General features: G+C 39.6%; 3 protein-coding genes across 4 annotated transcripts; 1 reads left to right on the top strand and 2 right to left on the bottom strand.

The window, feature by feature from the left end:
- Positions 1-5,098: 5,098 nt before the first annotated feature.
- LOC121773242 (sodium/calcium exchanger NCL2-like) lies at positions 5,099-9,038 on the bottom strand. The gene is made up of 5 exons (XM_042170056.1): positions 8,559-9,038; positions 7,135-7,320; positions 6,768-7,068; positions 5,770-6,328; positions 5,099-5,560 (listed from the first exon to the last, which is right to left on the bottom strand). Exons 1-5 carry the CDS (start codon positions 8,869-8,871, stop codon positions 5,312-5,314), a joined length of 1,608 nt encoding a protein of 535 aa, XP_042025990.1. The 5' UTR covers positions 8,872-9,038; the 3' UTR covers positions 5,099-5,311.
- A 364-nt stretch (positions 9,039-9,402) lies between these two features.
- On the bottom strand, positions 9,403-14,328 carry LOC121773241 (apoptosis inhibitor 5-like protein API5). 2 transcript variants are annotated; one of them, XM_042170054.1, is made up of 16 exons: positions 14,110-14,328; positions 13,830-13,994; positions 13,570-13,669; positions 13,400-13,465; positions 12,946-13,043; positions 12,789-12,863; positions 12,439-12,588; positions 12,034-12,099; positions 11,886-11,951; positions 11,421-11,531; positions 10,873-10,962; positions 10,677-10,783; positions 10,380-10,494; positions 10,222-10,287; positions 10,043-10,146; positions 9,403-9,900 (listed from the first exon to the last, which is right to left on the bottom strand). In XM_042170054.1, the coding sequence occupies exons 1-16, from the start codon at positions 14,194-14,196 to the stop codon at positions 9,708-9,710; spliced, it is 1,659 nt and encodes a 552-aa protein (XP_042025988.1). In that variant the 5' UTR covers positions 14,197-14,328; the 3' UTR covers positions 9,403-9,707. The 2 variants fall into 2 exon arrangements, with proteins under 2 accessions (XP_042025988.1, XP_042025989.1); XM_042170055.1 differs by lacking the exon at positions 12,439-12,588.
- Positions 14,329-16,918: 2,590 nt separating this feature from the next.
- LOC121773247 (peroxidase 19-like) lies at positions 16,919-18,814 on the top strand. The gene is made up of 3 exons (XM_042170059.1): positions 16,919-17,251; positions 17,417-17,617; positions 18,187-18,814. Exons 1-3 carry the CDS (start codon positions 17,039-17,041, stop codon positions 18,766-18,768), a joined length of 996 nt encoding a protein of 331 aa, XP_042025993.1. The 5' UTR covers positions 16,919-17,038; the 3' UTR covers positions 18,769-18,814.
- Positions 18,815-18,820: the final 6 nt, after the last annotated feature.

Below are 18,820 nucleotides of genomic sequence, written 5' to 3'. Positions count from 1 at the left end.
GGTGAGGCCGAGCCGCTGGAGCAGGAGGTCGGCGATAAGCAGGCCGATCAGGAGGCGCAGCAGATCGGCTACGGTGGCGCCGAGCAGGCTGGGGAGAGCAAGGAGGCAGAGGCTGAAGCTGAAGCAGATAAGGAGAAGGAAGCTGAACCTCACCGAGAAGGCGGAGACGAAGCTAGCGAAGTATGATTTCGTCTCCCTTCCCTTAGTTTAGTTTCTTCCTTTTGTAAAATGGCCTTGAAGCCCTCCTTGTATAGAAAAATTCTTTTCTTATGAATGAAAAAATTCTTCTTTCTGCTCTTGTGTCTTCGTATAGCCTTTCATACTCTCTTACTCCTGTTGTGGTTTACCACCTGCTCGGTAAGCTGGAATGCCGAACTGACGTAGCTGCTTTGTATTTTTAACTCTCAAGGAGCTGGAGGTACTTCACTGGAAGCGGCTGTACTCTTCGGCTTTAGACGAAGCTGAGAAAAGAGCTATAGCTGACCAGATGAAGAATGACGAACTCTTGGCTCGTTCAATGAAGCTGGAGGCCGATAATAGGGACTTAGAGTCCGAAAAGAAGGATCTGGAGGCCGAGCTGAATACCGCCGTGGCTGAGAGGACTGCGTATGAGGATTTCATCAGCAGGCGCGGGGGAATGACCATCTCAGAAGTTCAGGAACGAGTTGACGAACTGTGGGAGGAATATCATGTACTCCGGAGGAACAATGCGCTGGAGAGCTCGGCTTGCCAACAAGTTGTGAAATCATTGCGGCGCTGGGCTTCTCGGTACGACATCGTTCTTTCCCGGCGTCCTCCAATCGAGAGATTCCTTAGGCATTTCCCGCCAACAGATGTTCATACTCCAGCTCAGACCCTTGATCCACTTGCTCAAAACCGTACTCCAAGTCAGCAACGAACTCTGGAACAGCCGGAAACGTCAAGACGAGAACAGGCTGAAGTTCGTAGAGGAGCTGTGATTATGAGTGAGCAAGATCAACAAATGCTTCGTGAAGAGACTCTTCGCCGCCGAGGTGCTAGGGCTTCCCGGGCTCAGAGAAGAGGTGGCAGGTCGATTAGAGCATCTCGTCGACCAGCTTATTCTGCAGCTGCCTGGAACGCCCGAACTCAGCTTCACGAGGATTTTGTGAATAGATGGCTCAACTTTAGCAACCCTGGACAGTAGAATAGTCCTTTGTAATAGCGTAACGCCATCTTGTAGGGTAGCGGAGTTGTGTGCCGAACAAGATTTGAAAATGAAATTTTGTTTTCGCTTCTAACACTGTATTTACAGCTTAGCGAAAAAATTTCATCATACTTGTCCTCGGTCTTATGAAGTGAACTTCTTTGACCGGACTTGTCTTTGGTCTGATGAAATAAACATCTTTGACCGGACTCGTCTTTGGTCTGATGAAATAAACATCTTTGACCGGACTCGTCTTTGGTCTGATGAAATAAACATCTTTGACCGGACTCGTCTTTGGTCTGATGAAATAAACATCTTTGACCGGACTCGTCTTTGGTCTGATGAAATAAACATCTTTGACCGGACTCGTCTTTGGTCTGATGAAATAAACATCTTTGACCGGACTCGTCTTTGGTCTGATGAAATAAACATCTTTGACCGGACTCGTCTTTGGTCTGATGAAATAAACATCTTTGACCGGACTCGTCTTTGGTCTGATGAAATAAACATCTTTGACCGGACTCGTCTTTGGTCTGATGAAATAAACATCTTTGACCGGACTCGTCTTTGGTCTGATGAAATAAACATCTTTGACCGGACTCGTCTTTGGTCTGATGAAATAAACATCTTTGACCGGACTCGTCTTTGGTCTGATGAAATAAACATCTTTGACCGGACTCGTCTTTGGTCTGATGAAATAAACATCTTTGACCGGACTCGTCTTTGGTCTGATGAAATAAACATCTTTGACCGGACTCGTCTTTGGTCTGATGAAATAAACATCTTTGACCGGACTCGTCTTTGGTCTGATGAAATAAACATCTTTGACCGGACTCGTCTTTGGTCTGATGAAATAAACATCTTTGACCGGACTCGTCTTTGGTCTGATGAAATAAACATCTTTGACCGGACTCGTCTTTGGTCTGATGAAATAAACATCTTTGACCGGACTCGTCTTTGGTCTGATGAAATAAACATCTTTGACCGGACTCGTCTTTGGTCTGATGAAATAAACATCTTTGACCGGACTCGTCTTTGGTCTGATGAAATAAACATCTTTGACCGGACTCGTCTTTGGTCTGATGAAATAAACATCTTTGACCGGACTCGTCTTTGGTCTGATGAAATAAACATCTTTGACCGGACTCGTCTTGTGTTCTAATTTGGCGATTTTTGTCGCCGGGATCGAACTTTCCCTTGTCCTAATTCGGCGAGTTTTATCGCGTGGATCGGACTTTCCCAGTTAACCGAAGTGGTCTTATGCAGTAAACCTCTTTGACTAGACACGGTCGTCCTTGGTCTTATGAGGTAAACTTCTTTGACCGAACTTGGTCGTCCTAATTCGGCGAGTTTTATCGCGTGGATTGGACTTTCCCTTGTCCTAATTCAGGCAAGTTTTATCGCGAGAATCGGACTTTTGTTGCAGTTCGTTTCAGACGAAGTGCTTGATTCTTAAGCAGAATTGTGGTCTTGTATCCTCTTTAGAAGCTTTGACACACAATCGTGGGCTTGTTGCAGCTCGTTTCAGACGAACTGCTTGTTTAAGCTGAATTGTGGTCTTGTATCCTCTTTAGAAGCTTTGACGCACAATCGTTGGCTTGTATGTTCTAAAAAGGGGATCAGCCTTTGAAGAACGAGATACCTCAGTTATATTTGTAAGAGACGACACTCACATAGACAGACACAACGCACGTAGAGACAAGAACAAGTAAAAAACAAAGAAAACACATAAGACTGACTGAACTGTCTCTTACAAATGGAACTTTTTGAGGTTGGAAGTATGCCATGTTCGGGGCGTTTATTCTCCTGACTTGAGAGTCAATTTATAAGACCCTTTGCCGAGGACCTCTGACACCCGATATGGATCTTCCCAGGTGGGTTAGAGTTTGCCCAGCTTTTCTGCTCGGCTGACTTCGTTGTTTCTCAAGATGAGATCTCCCACTTGAAGTTACAGCTTCTTCACCCTTTGGTTGTAATACCGGGCTACTTGCTCCTTGTACTTGGCTGCTTTTATGCAGGCCAGTTCTCTTCTTTCTTCGGCAAGATCTAGCTCGGCTCTCAGTCCGTCCTCATTCAGTTCTGCTGAGAAGAAGTTTAGAGTTCGGAAACTAGGTATGCCGATCTCAACCGGAATTACGGCTTCAGGGACGATTTAGTCTTCCCGGCAGGGAAAGCATCAATAGTTAGGATTACTCCATCATATTGCGGCTCGTTGTCGTCTTCGGGATCCTGTTGCCTTTTCGGATCCTGAGGAGCGCAGTTCGCACCTCCCTGCTTTTTGTTCTTTTTCGGCTGCTTGCTTTGGTATTTTTTTAACGTCCCTGCTTTCACAAGGGCATCAATACCTGCAGCCAAATTTCGGCACTCCTCGGTATCGTGACCGTGGGTTTGATGGAAGGAGCAATATGCATCACGACTTCGGCGTGTGGCCGATTTCGTCATCCGTTTTGGTTTTTCGAACATTTCGGAATGTAGTTCGAAAATTTCCGCTCTTGACTTGTTCAATGGTACGAACTGAGCGGGTGGCGTCTCAGGATTGAGACGTGGTCCCAATCTACTTCGTACCGGTGCCCTCTGAATTCTTTCAAAAGGAGTTCGGCGAGGAAGAACAGGTCGGGGGTGAGGATTCTCTCTCCTGGAGGACACGTCACTACTGCGGTAGTGACTTTCAGGTCTGAAGGAGGAGGGAGAATCCCCCGTTTTCTTCTCCGGCTGCTGGCTTTTTTGCAGGAAGGCTAAGAACTCCTCCTGCTTCTCGGCCAAAAACAGCTTGACAACCTCATTTAAATCGGGCTGCTGGGAAGACTCTTTGCGATGACTCCTGGAGTGGCTTGCTCCTTCGTGAGAACTGGAAGTAGATGTCTCCCGAGGCCGTTTTTCAGACCTGCGAGCTAGACTTACTTCCTCACGGTTGTCACGGACAGAATTATGGGTGTTACGTGATCTGGAATGCATTTTTTTTTTTGGTGGAGGAGGATCAAAAACTCGCTTTATCACAAATTTGGTTCTGAGTTTCCCACAGACGGCGCCAGTGATTGTTCTGCGAATTTCTGATGTTTGTAAATGCACAAAATAAATGCAGATCAACACACAATGGATTTACGTGGTTCGATTTACTGAAGTAAATCTACGTCCACGGGAAAAAGGAGGGGCAAGATTTGTATTGCTTGAAATGGATTTACAGCTTACAACACAAATTTGCTATTTTATCTTTTTTATCTCTCGAGAGCTATTCTAGTGAATGTAAAGAACCTTCACTCAACTTAAAAGGAACTTCCCCTCCACTATTTGATCTAGGTTCTGTTTATATACAGAACTAAGATCGTGGCTTGCGTCATCACTCTAGGTCGTGGATGTAGTGTAGGTCGTGGCCTAAGATCGTGGCCTGAGTTGACACCACTAAATAGATCGTGGGTGTATAGGAAGTTGTGGAGGTTCTGCATGGGTCCACTAACTCCTTGTTCGGTCGAATACTTTTGACCGAACTGTTGAACTATTGCCGAGCAGCTTTTGCCGATCTGAGAGTAGAGCTTGATGCCGTCCTGAGAGCAGAGTTTGATTAGTTGGCTTTTACCGAGCTGTAGGCTAGGACCGAACTCTTTGGTTGTGCCGAACTGAACTCTTGGCCGAACTGAACTCTTTCTTGGGCTTTGGGCTAGCCGAGCTGTCCCTGCTATTGGGCTTGTTTAGTTCGTACTCCATCAATCATCAATTACAAAAGAAAATATTATAATTGAGTTCTTAGCATTGTGTAAATTAAGAATGCTTAAATCTGTTATTTGTGATTGATGATGATATTCAAAATAATCTATCTCAGTTCTAGAGAGCTTGCATAGAAAGATTACCAGTAGCATATAACTGATGTCATCAAGACGACGATGAAGCGTTGGTAACGAGATGAAGTGCAACTTTTAATTGGTTTAGACATTTCTCTTCCAGTCAATAGATTGAAGGTTTGAGTCATCATAAAAAAGCGAGAACCATTATTGATGCTTTTAAATAAGCATTGATGCTAGCCAATGCATATCAAATATAGAATGTTTTCTACTCAATGACACTAATAACATATTGCAACAATGAAGAAAGAAACTATAAAAACTAAAAGTAAATACACATCTCTTAAACATATCACTAGCCACAACCTTCCTAAGGCAATCCTAGAACATCAGTGAGTAAATAGGTCACCGCCAGAGTAACCGGATACAACAGCACGACGACATAGCCCAACCAGCGAGGGAACGAGGTCCGGAAGCCAGTGAGAGCTGCCATCCCCGTATTCATCACGATAACCACTAGAACTTCCACAAGCACATCTGTGGACAGATTCAGAGCATAAACTGGGGCGAGGAACACGATCAAGCTCACCACATTGTTCATATACACACCGCTGTAAAGCTGCACAACAAATCATAAGGAGAGATTTATAACATGTATAAAGCGAGGGTACTTATATCATGATGTTTCACCGCTCTTTCATGTTGGTACAAAAAGTCTGAAGTTTGTATAAATAAGATAGTTTCATTTGCGTTTCATTTTAAGTAAATTTTAAACTTTTTGTACCAACAGGAAACAGCGGCAAACATAGTGTGAAGAAGTGGACTTACTGCGGAGAGTGTCAAAGAAATGGAGTTCTGTGTTTTCGTAGGAGATGAAGTGAACGCTTGAACTGCGACTCGGTAGTTCATGGCTAAGGGTATCGCGAAGTACGCGACAGAGAAATTAGGCAAATTTGCAGCTGTGGCGAAGCCCACGACACTGGTGATAAGTGGCTCTGCAAAAGACAACATCAATGCGATCCCGAGAATCACCAAGGAAAGAGCTTTTAGATAGTTCAGCCAAGTGGTTAGATCACTTCGGCCCCTCCTTTCGTTCGTGTTGTCGCTGTCGCCCAACAAGCCCTGTTGTAATGGAGCATTGTCCCTACTCTTTTTTATGCGGTCTAACCTCTCTTTTGCTAGCTCGTCGAGTAATTTGGTCATCCCTTCGACGAATTCTTCCATGTTGATACGTCCATCTCCAGTGGTATCGAAGGACTCCAAGATGTTCTCGACGTCCCTGTCTGTGCTCAAGTCGCCTTCATCCATCCTCACACCTAAGAGCAGAACTCGGAGTTCTGCTGCTGATACGAACGTGCTTCTGTCCTTGTCGATTTGGGAAAATAGGCTGCAAACGACACCAAGATGGAACTAATGAGTATTGGAGATGTTGTCAAATTCATGCATTCTCAAAATATAAATGCTCCGTTTGGTAGCATGGAATTGAATTTAGAGTTTGTCGTGTACATTGTGCGTATTATGTAGTGTGTGTTGTATACAATATACTATTATGCGTGCAGTTTGTGCAGTGTGCGTATTTGTGTCTGTACGTGCAGTGTGTGCATGCAGTGTGTATTGTGTGCGAGTACGTGAAGTGTGTGTATTTGTGTGCGTGTACATGCAATGTGTGTATACGTGCAGTGCAGTGTGTGTTGTGTGTATTTGGGTATTGTGTGTGTGTACGTGCAGCGTGTGTATTGTGTGCTACCAAATACGGAGTAATAGATTTGGAACTGAAAGCTCAATTTCCGTATCCGTACTCTACCAAACGGAAATGACCTAGTTACCGTTGTATTTTTGTAGCATCGGGCCTGCCATTGCTGGATAAGAGCCGCAACAGCTTGTCCTTTGCATACTTACTCATCAAATACTCGAATCTACGGGCCTGAATCCAAGGCCGGAACGCCTGGTACAAAATGAAGCCGAAAAGCAACATGACTGTGACAATGAGTGCAATGAGAAGAAACACTCTCTTCACTGATGATGAACTGAAAGCCTCTGCTAGCAAAACGATGAGGAAAGGAATCAAGGGTATCAGCATTATCCGAGCAGTGTAGCTCGTCTCAACATCCGTTACAACACCATAACCTGTTCAAATCATTTAGATCATCAAAATAACATTTCAAGAGATCAACAAGGTTGATCAAATGTCACCTTTTGGTGTGGTTTTCTGGCTTCCGGATTTGTCGATAGTGGGAGAAACGGAGCGATCGTAGCTAGCAAGGATGACGGAGATGCCCCATATCAGCGTGAGGGTCATGACCGTTGATCCGGCAACCAATCCCATTCCAAGTGTGGCCCTTTGTTGAGCAGCCTCTTTTGATCCTGATAGCACAGTTGCTGATCCAAAAACACACATACATTTAGATTGTGTACAATTTTTAATCTCATTTTTATATTCATCAAGACTAAAGAGGATTAATATTGTAAAATTAGCTTGGGGCTTCAGCAATGATATACATGCAAAAATACTTAACCATTTATATTATTCACGTATTTTTCTGCATTGTTGTATAACCAAAAGCATTTAAATCTTAAACACTTACATTATTCAGTAACATTTATTATTTCTTCTCTTGTTCGTAGTTACTTATTACAATTAAGATTTACGAATAAACAAAATTAATAATTTCATTGAAATAAATAACAATTACATGATTCAAATTAGAGTAAATGTCAATTTTATTCCATCAAAATACGAATTTGGTCCAATACATTCCACTTTTTGAAAAACAAGTCCATAACAAATGAAATCCTGGTTGGAGTGGTCTTTTTTTACGGTTCCATAAAAAAAACTAACAGTCACGTCACTGTGCAATTAGCGTTGTCCGTTATTTTTTTATGGAATCATAAAAAATACTATTTCGTCGACATTTTCGTTTGTAATGGACTTGTTTTTCAAAAAGTGAATATTTTGGACCATTAAATTCGTATTTTAGTCATATATTTATGACCAAAAATGACGTTTACTTTATAAAAATTACATAATTAAAAAACAGAAACGAGAAAATGCACGACATGTAATTAAATTTACGTTTTGAAATAAAAAAAAATATTGCGCGTCATGTGTCACACCCCTATTTGGCCACCCGACCAGCATGCTTATGCATGGATAAGCGTGCGTTGGCCGCGGGTTTAGGGGATATGTGCGGCGAGCTTATGCTTTTCATTTCCCCTAACTACTCCGACACGATGCTCTTAGTTTAAGTAACATTAATAACCAAGATATCTATTAGTACCATTAAAACATGTGGGGTACATATAAAAATTAGGTGTGTTTGGTGAAAAAAAGAAGAAGATGGTGACTTCGCCCACTATACTACTACTTCTATTATTAAGCTCAATCAATAGCTACCGGGTTGCTATTATAGTATATTATTAAACTAATCAAGAAAATCAAATTAGCAAAGATATTTATTTTGTCTACTACTCGATGTCTGGACTTTTTTGTGTTTGATGCTAGTGCAAGACAAGGTGTAGCTGGCAAATAATGTTCAAATCCATTGTTGATGGCAAATAGTGAAGCAAACAAGAGAAAATCTGATTTAGAGAGAAGTTAATTAGAAGAAGAGACTAACCAAGAATCATGATAATCTGTGGGATTGTGCCAAGAAACTGAAACACGCTTCCCCCAATGATGCTCGGTCCGATAGTGCGGAAAAAGATGTCGGATCCCATCCCTACGTACCGGCCAGCGAAGGTAAGGAGGATCTCGAAGATGATGACCAGAAACAGCAGGCCCCACACGTTGCTGGAGCACGGCAAGAATCCATACGTCGGCTCGCACGCCTCGGTCGCGCCCACGACCTCTCTAATCAGACGGCCATCACCCACTCGCATGCTCGCGAGCAGAAGCAACGGAGAAATAATTGTGGTCACTTTCTTGGCCATTGTAGTAAAGTAAATAATATGAGCTGCAGACTCCCAACCAATTTGGATATATTATATATGGTGGCAAACAGTTAAAGAAGACTTGTTGATATGTGAGCAAGTGGTCTTAAGCCGCCGGGACAGACGAGATGAGGCCACGTTTTTATTGGAGGGGAAGACAAGAAGTTTCGTAGAAAAACTATGTTATATACAGAGACGCAACCAATCTTTAACGAGTCAACTTGGCCTCCAACCTTGTTTTTGAATATTCAGTATGATGATAGGCTATTTAGGTGTAGACAAATTTTTTATTTTTACACGTTAGCATACAATTTTTGGCAAACCAACATGACGGCTTCCATACTGGTCATCATAATTGTCTCGTTTGAGGTCGCCACGCCACGCCACTTAGAAATATGAATTAGTGAAATGCATGGTCCATTTATTTAATATAGTAAAGGTCATTAAGACATATAACGACAGACATCTAAAAATAATACTCCCTCCGTCAAGTTAAGCAATTGATTTCAGTTAAAATCTAGTCGTTAAATATTTTTAAATCGGTAAATAAATAACTTTTCGTATTCGACTGCTATTTCCATCGCGGTTCTGGGGATCGTGTAGTGTTGTACGAAACACATCAAAAATAAAAACAAACAAAAAAACTAGCACCAGCAGTCAATTCAACATGCAGACTCCTGGCTCAACCCAACACATGAATCAAGCAGACCAACAAAATCCTACAAACACCTCTTCCTCCTCTGGTCAAAATTGCTCCAACACAAAACGATGGTACACATTGTTGCCGTCAAATCATGTCATTTTCCTATCTTACACCGATAGTCGAAACAGAGGTATCAGAATCCTCGTCCCCTTCCTCTCCCCCTGCCACGTCCACCTCGTCCCCTCCCTCTGCCTCGCCCCCCTGGTGTTCTTCCTTGAAATGCTCTGTTAGATACCTGGTTTTGGTTTTGGTTTTGACTACTGCCTCCTCCACGCCCTCTTTTGGTTGGAGTATTACCTGCGCTGTTTTGTCCAGGACGCTTCCCACTGCAGGCGAATACGAGTATTTAAACGTAAGTGAATAGAAACAGAGATAAGTATGGGTAGTGTTAGTGAATTTTGAACAAGTTTGATTTGTAAACATCTCTTCTGGATTTCTATCCCTTGAAAAGTGAGCCGGAGAACATACCCAGTGGTGGTAACAGTTGAATTGCCTGAAGGCTTTGTCGCTTCCTTCCAGGATAAATTAATTCTCTTATCACCTATGAATGACGGTGTTTTCGCATGCAGCGGCTGAAAAGAATGCGAAGCAATCAACTAAAAAAACTCTTTTGAGTGTATCTCCAAAATTTTAGTACTTCCACTTACCTGTGTCATAGCCAAGATATTATTGCAAGTTCTTAAACCAGTTGAGGTGTTCTGCTTTTCTGCTTTCTGCAGATTAAATATGAAATCAAGTAAGTCCATCGTCACCGACACATTGTTCCATTTGCTTACTTGAGAACATGGTGATTCGGATAACTCACAATGCTAGCCTTCGACTCGTCAGATCCAGCAGCTACCAGTGCTTTGCTGTGCTCTGCCATTACCTGATTCAATTTTTTTGTGGTGGCACGAACTAGGTCTTCAACACAATTTAATCTGCGGAAATAAACAAAATTTAGAACCATATTTCAAGAGAGTTTAAACATAAAAGGAACTAACTACGAACGAATTTCAAATTCTTCAGTTCTTCTCGCGGAAATTATAGTACAATTTAGCATATGAACAATGGATTCCTTCTATCAGGATACAAACTTTAACAGCTCAAGATCAAGTCTCACCGCTCCAAGAAATCTTTATATTGCTCTGAGAAGTCCTCCCCCAGCCTATCTGATGGTTGTCCAGTCACAATCTTGTAACCACATAAACTATTAGTCGCATTAGGTGCCTGTTAAATAGTGAAAGAATGATGGCAATTAACATGAAATTCTGAGATTCAAGACAAATAACATGTAAAATTAAGGAAACACCGTTGACCTTTTGAGCTAGATGGTGGAATGTATATAGCAAGCACTCAACATAAGTAAAATTCATCTCTTCCCCTGATTTTCTCCGAGGCATGGTCTTCTGAAATAAGATGAATAGATTGAACAAGGCATAAGAGGTCATTGAGAATATTCACGGCCAAAGTCTAGGAATCTCTGAGACATATTTTCATTGTGAGAATATAATGAAAAGAAGAAAGAATAGGAAATTGTTTAATTTGTCTTATTAAGTTAATTGAAGATGCAGATTCAAAAACTTATGAACTAAAGTAGGAATCACTTTTATATCATCATATGGATCAGGTTATACTAAAAAACCAAATCATGGTAAATCTGCTGACCTTTCAAATATGTAAGCTTAAAGATTATCCCTAACCAGATTGTCAGCACAGTATAAAAGAACGAATTGAAATTTAGATTCTCACCTTCCTTCTAATTATTAAATCTACTCTAAAATAAGAATTAAAAGTCAACACAAAGAAGACAGAAGAAATTCAACCACATAGATTACACATTACAATATAAAGTTCAGGGAGTTGCCTTTAGGATCTGAACCACGGCGGGAAGGATTTGTCTGGAGTCCTGTGGAGAGGTGTAAGGAGAACCCTCCGCAAGGTTTTTAAGCAGGTCCACTTTTCGTTCTTCAGGAAGCTGATAAACAAAGGGATCACATACTTTAGTAAACTGCTCAGTATGCTCATCTGATAATTTTAAGTTAAGCAAAAAATTACAGTTTTCCTTGAAAAGCCAAAAATTTGTTTTAGGTAGTCCAAGAGAATTACTCAAGTACAAGAAATCCTTAAATTGACTGAAAAAACTACTACGTATATATGCATCTATAAAGTGAAATTGTGAGGACTTGCCCAGGGAATATAAAGATAAAAAAAATTATTGTTCTATAGAGATTTTGGGTGGAACACAATAATGGGTATAATCTCTAACCAGCAAAAATAGGGAAGATCTGGTCTATTACATATAATCAACAGAGAAGTGTGAAATTTGCACCTTGTCAAATACTGGAAAAATGTGCTTGTTTAGATATTTGAAAAACTTGCTATTAGATGCACCCCTCTGCAAGTAGACAAAAAGTCAGCTAAGATCAAATCAATTACTGTACAAATGAAGGAGAAAAATTCACGAGCTCATTATGAACCTCAAAAAATGGAAGTGCCATAAAAAGGCATGAAATCAGTCGATCTATATGGTCACCATCTGCATCCTGCAGTTAGACACAACACAAAATGAGATTTAATTATGGCCTTTCTCCATGAAGAAAGCAGAATGAAGGTTTAAAAAATGTACATCCTTCTTGGGAATAAACCACATTTTTGGGTTTTGAAAATTTTAAATTTCCAAAGCAGATAGCCAAGCTTATAATCTACCGAAATTCCAAGATAAACATTTAAACAGCACAATGTGAGAGATGTAACCATTTAACAAATTAACGCAGGTACATATATTTTGCTTTCTATTCCAAGATACCAACAAGTTCCTCCTCGAAATGTTGGAACCTCCACTGATAGTATCTTTTACCAGGACAATAAGAAAAGAATAATACATCGAATTGTGCATCCAGATCAGCTTGGCTTTCTATAATTTCAATCAGTTCCTGGATCCTCTCTGGAGGAGCTTTCTCACCAAACATGTTCAAGCTTTTCAAGAAATCCATGAACATATTAAATTCGGCTCCAGTGACATCTTGTAGGCTCTGCATATTTAAAGTCAAAAGAGTCGTGCATATTATAGTTTAAGTACCATATTAGCTAAACACACTGATTTTTTGGTCCAATTCTTCAAATTTTGTTTGAAACAACTGAACTCAATTACCTTGACAAGGCATGGACCATCGAAAAACTTGAATATGTCAACATCCACGAAAAGAAAAAGAAGGGGGGAATTTAGGCAAACCTTTTTTATCAAATCAGTAATGTGCCTTTCCATTTGCTCAGCAGGTCTCAGGAGCTCAGCTTTGAGTGGAAAGACCTAAATAAAAGAATGTGGAAATGATTCTTCCAAGACAACTACAAGGCATGAGCTGTAATAAAGGAATTTGAAATCTTTCTACCTTGTCTTTAATGAAAAGTAAGGTCCTTTCACGTAGATTTTCATCTGTTAGTTGCTCGTCAACACTCTCAATATGCTTAAATAGGGCTGTCAAGGAAGCTAAGCAATGCACGAAAATATAAGTCTCAACAATATATGATCAAAGCAAAGTTATAACTAGAAAAGCCGCCATCGCTAAACTGATTAATCTTCCACCCATTATTACTGCTATACTACTTCATCGTTTAACATAGCCCAGTTTCTTTTTACACTTCACGCTCTAATGAAAAAACAGACAAAGTAGCAAACTCATGTAACATGATGGAAAACAGTATAACCACTAACAGCAACTTCAGGATTTGAAACATGTGATATCATCGTTCGTTCCATATCTCAAGATAATCTCTCCTGTTTTAGATGCCAAATTGCACGTGTAGCCAGACACTCTTATACAAGTAATCTATATGCAGAATTACCTCGAACATCCTGTCTCAGTAAGGACAAAAGTGCTTTATTTACAGCATCACGCTCCACATTTTCCTCTACATAGAAAAAGAGAAATCTTTCATAAGCCATGTTAATACTTATCAGTTAACGAAATAGCATAAATTAACATTCTTGAAAGATAATCAGAGCACTTTAATACCAGCTGTAAGGAGCTGTGCAAGAATGTCAACAATTTTAGAAAGATGCTCAGGCGTGTCCTTGCAGAAAAGTGGTAGTCCACGGATTGCTTGCACCCGAATCTGAAATCATGTGCATTACCACAAGTAAACATTCCATTAGATTCTCAGTAACTCAATAGCTTCTAACATTAGATTAGACAATTCTATTAGATAATTCTACACATTGGGAACAAAATTGGGAACAAATTAGGTTGCAATCAAACAACAAAAGGTGACCTACCCCGATCTCTTCAGCTTCACACAAATCAAGATGCGCATGGACAGCATTAACCGATAGGCCGGGAAAATGCTTGAAGAACCGAGGGATCAGCTGCGCAGCTAATTGCCTGGATTTCACACTGCTGCTCTTCGCCGCTTTTATTATGTGCTCGTAATCTTCAGTGTGCTGATTGCAATTTTGCAGCCGAGAAATTAACACTTATCAATAACAAATTCACTGATCAATAGCTAAAATTAAAAAAAAAAAAAAGATGGCTACGGAAATTCATTGAATCAGTCACCTGAGACTTGTCTTTGACTTCGTTGAGGCGTTCGCCATACTCGTAGAGCTTCTCAATGCCCTTCGCCTCGTCGGAAGCTTCCGCCATTGCTGTCACTGCGGATTGTGAGTAGTTAAGAGGCTGCTTATAGATACAGTATACCTGTATGTATATGTGGATAGGTTCAACAGTAGAGGTTTGGGAAAGGAGACTGAGTTGACTCGGCGAGGAATTATAGGATTTATTATCGAGTTGTATATATTGAAAATTAAACTCATTAAATCTATTAAAGTAAGTATTTTGTTAACTTATGGGCCTAAATCAACCTATTCATGGGCCTATATTAACCCATGTAATTGATTTATGTACTTTAGTTTTAAAATTTTAATGTCATGTTTTTGGAAAGAATTGGCCTATTCCATTCATGTAACGACTTAGATTTCAAATATTATTACAGTTATTATTAATGGGCTAAAATTATCAAATGGGAAGCAAAAGGCATTATGGAGTATTTTTTGAATATTGGTTTTTAAGAATAATATAGTATTTGATATTGTAAAATAAACTTTTTTGGTGTTATTCGTAAATCAAGAAGATCAATGATTTATATCTATATATAGAAAAGCAATGTCAGTTTCTACAAATTTTTCGGGCCAAAAACTCCATTCGTATCATCATTAATAACTCAATTATAAAATGCATCAGTATGAGTATATGTATCATATGCATATGCAATTATTATTTGCTTGGTTTTTTGCATGTACTAGTATAATATGAGTGCACTACAAATGGCAAATGGAAGATGGGAGACAAAGTTCTTTATTACAAATGTACATAGAGAAGAAAGTGTGTTGCACTGCACTGCACTGCACTGCACTGCACTTGTGTGACAACTACCAAGTCAAAATTCTGCAAAACAAAGTGGAACCCCCACTACTTACAGTTCACAACCCAACAACATTAAAATCCATCTCATATTCAATCAATAAACATAAAAAATTGTCTTCACACAAGGGATTCTTTTGTATGCAATTCTCACTGTTACTAAGGTCCACACAGATCTGCAACAGACTATAAACATAACATAATCCATGGTCCACTCCACTGCTTTAACTTAGCCATATAACAAATTCAGAATGTAGCAAACACAAATTGATTAAAAGGGGCTTTTAAGGAGTGATCAATATGGTGGGGTCCTCTGGGAACCTTTTTATTTACACATAGAAATAATCATCATTAAGTGTTATCAATTTCTAGTTTGTCTTGTTATTTTAAAATTCTGCCTAATAATAATGAGTTTTGGATTTTTCGCAATTATCTCATGGCAAAAAAAATGTGATTGTCACCAAAACTATTTGCGTGGATAATTGCGAACAAATACAAACTTCGTACTTTTATTGAATGATTTCATAGATTTGCGGGACTTACCAGAATTTATATGAATTTTATGTTAAGCAACTTGCTCTCTATTTATTTATTTTGTAATATGGTGTATTATGAAATCATGTTTTTTCTATCAGGTGTTTAAATTATCGAAAACTACCACTTATCTCCAACCGATGCCGGTCTTCTTAATTCAGAAAGCCGGTTCGTATCACATGTAACAATGTCTCAATCTTATGCATTGCTCCAATAAATTGCCTAAATATATATATATATATATATATATATATATATATATTTTCTTTTGAAGACTAATAAAAAGTTGCTTCATTTGTTGAAAGATGGCTTATTATTGCATTTGCACATGCAAAGCATTTAAGGAACTTTTCTGGGTTCACGCTTTATGATTTCTCTTTTTGTAAATGCATTAATTATCTACCATCAGATACTATACTCCACAATATAAATATACTCGCATTTGTGTTTCATTCGATTTCACCAGCCAGATATCCATAACTGTTTTGTCCCACTTATTGATTTGCATGTAATTAAATTTAATAATGATAAAGGGCCACAATTTTTACCTAATAAAAATTATTTAGAGTCATGTCTCGAGTTAAGTGTTCAAGAGTAATAAAATAGTAGTAACAAATTTGAGAAGATACAATATCATAGAATGATGAAGTTAAACATACAGAGATGCATCGGTTAGTAGTTTTCAAGAAATTAATTGTAGAATGTGATGCACCAATCGACAACTATTAGATAATTTAAAAGCAAAGATGATTTAGCTGATTTACCACAACTATAAAATGATGAAAGTTTAAGTAATCGCCCTATAATTTTTGACAATGGGTGTGCGATGACATTTATTTTGAGAATAAATGCTAAAATGACTCATGTTACTTTTATGAATGTGATTAAATGATGCATTTATGAATCCCATGCACGGATTTGTCCTTGTCTATTAATTATTGCTAATCTGAAAGAGACTGACAAATTATAAATTTCACGCATCACCATAAAATGAACAATACTACTATTCCTAACTTTGTAAATTCTCCTAAATTAACTAGTTTTTGTCTTTATGGCCACTTTTTATTTTTTTTGCTACTTTGAAATTTGTCAAGAGCATTTTAGTAATTTTATTTAAAATCACAATTTTAGAAAAAATACTTGTGAATTATAAATTTATTATGCGTTGATCATTTTACGGCTAATTTATTTACCTACTATTATTCCTCTTTACTTTAACATGAACAATAAAATAGTTTTCTTTTCAAATTTCTTGAAAATTTAACAAATTTCTCGTCCCCTTATAAAATATCTGGCTCTAGAGTGCCACTCCAAATAGTAGTATATCTCATTCAACTATTGATGATGCAAATAAGGAAAGGAAATAGAGTTGGTAGGTGTTGTGTGTTTGTGTACATTGGAAGTTCTTTTATTTAGTACACTCCCTCTCCACCTTAAGACAAGAGAAATAGAATCTAACACATCTCCTCACCACCACTGTTTCCTAAATTGTCCTAACCTCTCACAAAACCACAAGTCACAACCATCTCTCATGTCTTCCTCCTCCACATTCCTCATCATCTTTCTACTCGCCTCCTCCGCCCTAAGCCGGAACCCCCGGTACCAGCTCTCGGTAGATTTCTACGCTAAGTCATGCCCGAAGCTCGATCAGCTCGTCGCCTCCGTCACCTCCCAGCACTTCAAGGAAGCCCCCGTCTCCGCCCCCGCCACCATCCGCCTCTTCTTCCACGACTGCTTCGTACAAGTAATGCCTTTTTTCCCCACAATGCCGAAAAACAGCTTAGATCAATCGTCGATATCTGTTGATATTTTCCAATGATCCAGATCATAGTTTGGAGTTTGTACAGTATTTACAGTTTGCAATTAATTACATTCCAATGCATATATATGTATCTTGTGTTGTGTGAAGGGATGCGATGCATCAGTGCTGATATCGTCGAAACCAGGAAGCAAGGAGTTGGCGGAGAGGGATGCAGATGATAACATGGAGCTGGTACAAGAGGCTTTCGACGCCGTTGATATGGCGAAGGCGCTGGTCGAGAGAAACTGCCCCGGTGTTGTCTCCTGCGCCGACATTCTCGCCATTGCGGCCCGAGATTTCGTCCATCTGGTTAGTAATCCATCTGTCTCATTCTGAGCGAAACATTTATTTTTCAACACGAGATGGAAAATAATTAAGTAGAGAGAATTCTTTTAAGGTTGCATCACTATTCACTCGAACTCGAAATCTAGTACAATTATAAGAACTATGTGTCTTGCAAACCGCCGTCTTATCTTGATGGTGACCTCTGCTTCACAAAACACAAATAAAGTGTTAATTTCCGATGCAATATTTCTCTATCATCTCACAATATTTGATTGACCATGTCAGAAATCACGGGACTTATATATATGTAATATAATCATTAGGGATTGTTGAAATCTAGAGTTAACTCATAACTGTCCACGATTAGTACCACCAGTCCAAAATTTCACTAATCTTTGTCACATTTTAAAAAACAAGAAAACAGCTCTGCAACTTTTGTCCATTACATGACCAAAACAAACCAATCAGGAATCTTATAATCATATTCGAAGGCGTAATTTGTCATTAGGGAGACAGTGACAAAAGTCTATGAAGACCAACATGATAACAAGACAAACTTTTCTTGTAATGATTGTGTTAATTTATGTGATTAGGCTGGAGGGCCATATTATCAAGTGAAGAAAGGAAGATGGGATGGGAAGATATCCTTGGCTTCAAGGGTAGCATCCAATCTCCCACGGTCGAACGCGACCGTGGACGAGCTCGTTAGGCTGTTCAGCTCGAAGGGCTTAACACTCGAAGACATGGTCATCCTGTCGGGGGCTCACACCATAGGCTTCGCGCACTGCAAGCAGTTCGTGAGCCGGTTGTATGACTACAAGGGCACGAAGCAGCCAGATCCATCGATGGACCCGAGGCTGCTGAAGGCTCTAAAGATGTCATGCCCACACTATGGAGGGAACACTGATATTGTTGCACCATTTGATGTCACAACTCCTTTTGCATTCGACAATGCTTATTATGGGAATTTGATGGCTAAATTGGGGTTGTTGGCTTCTGATCAAGCACTGTTCTTGGACCCTAGGACTAAGGTTTTGGTGCGGGAAATGGCTAAGGATAAAAACAAGTTTTTTCAAGCATTTGGTGTGGCTATGGACAAAATGGGATCTATTGGTGTCAAGAGAGGCACTAAACATGGGGAGAGAAGAAAAGTTTGCTCTTTGCATGTGGGATGACTTCTTGTTTGTTACCAACCATTTTTCTTTTGGAGAAAAATACATTCTTTTT

This window comes from Salvia splendens, chromosome 17 (genome assembly GCF_004379255.2).
Source record: "Salvia splendens isolate huo1 chromosome 17, SspV2, whole genome shotgun sequence".
Taxonomy (NCBI): domain Eukaryota; kingdom Viridiplantae; phylum Streptophyta; class Magnoliopsida; order Lamiales; family Lamiaceae; genus Salvia; species Salvia splendens.
The sequence above is the reverse complement of the archived record's forward strand: the minus strand, read 5'-3'. Positions and strand labels throughout refer to the sequence as shown.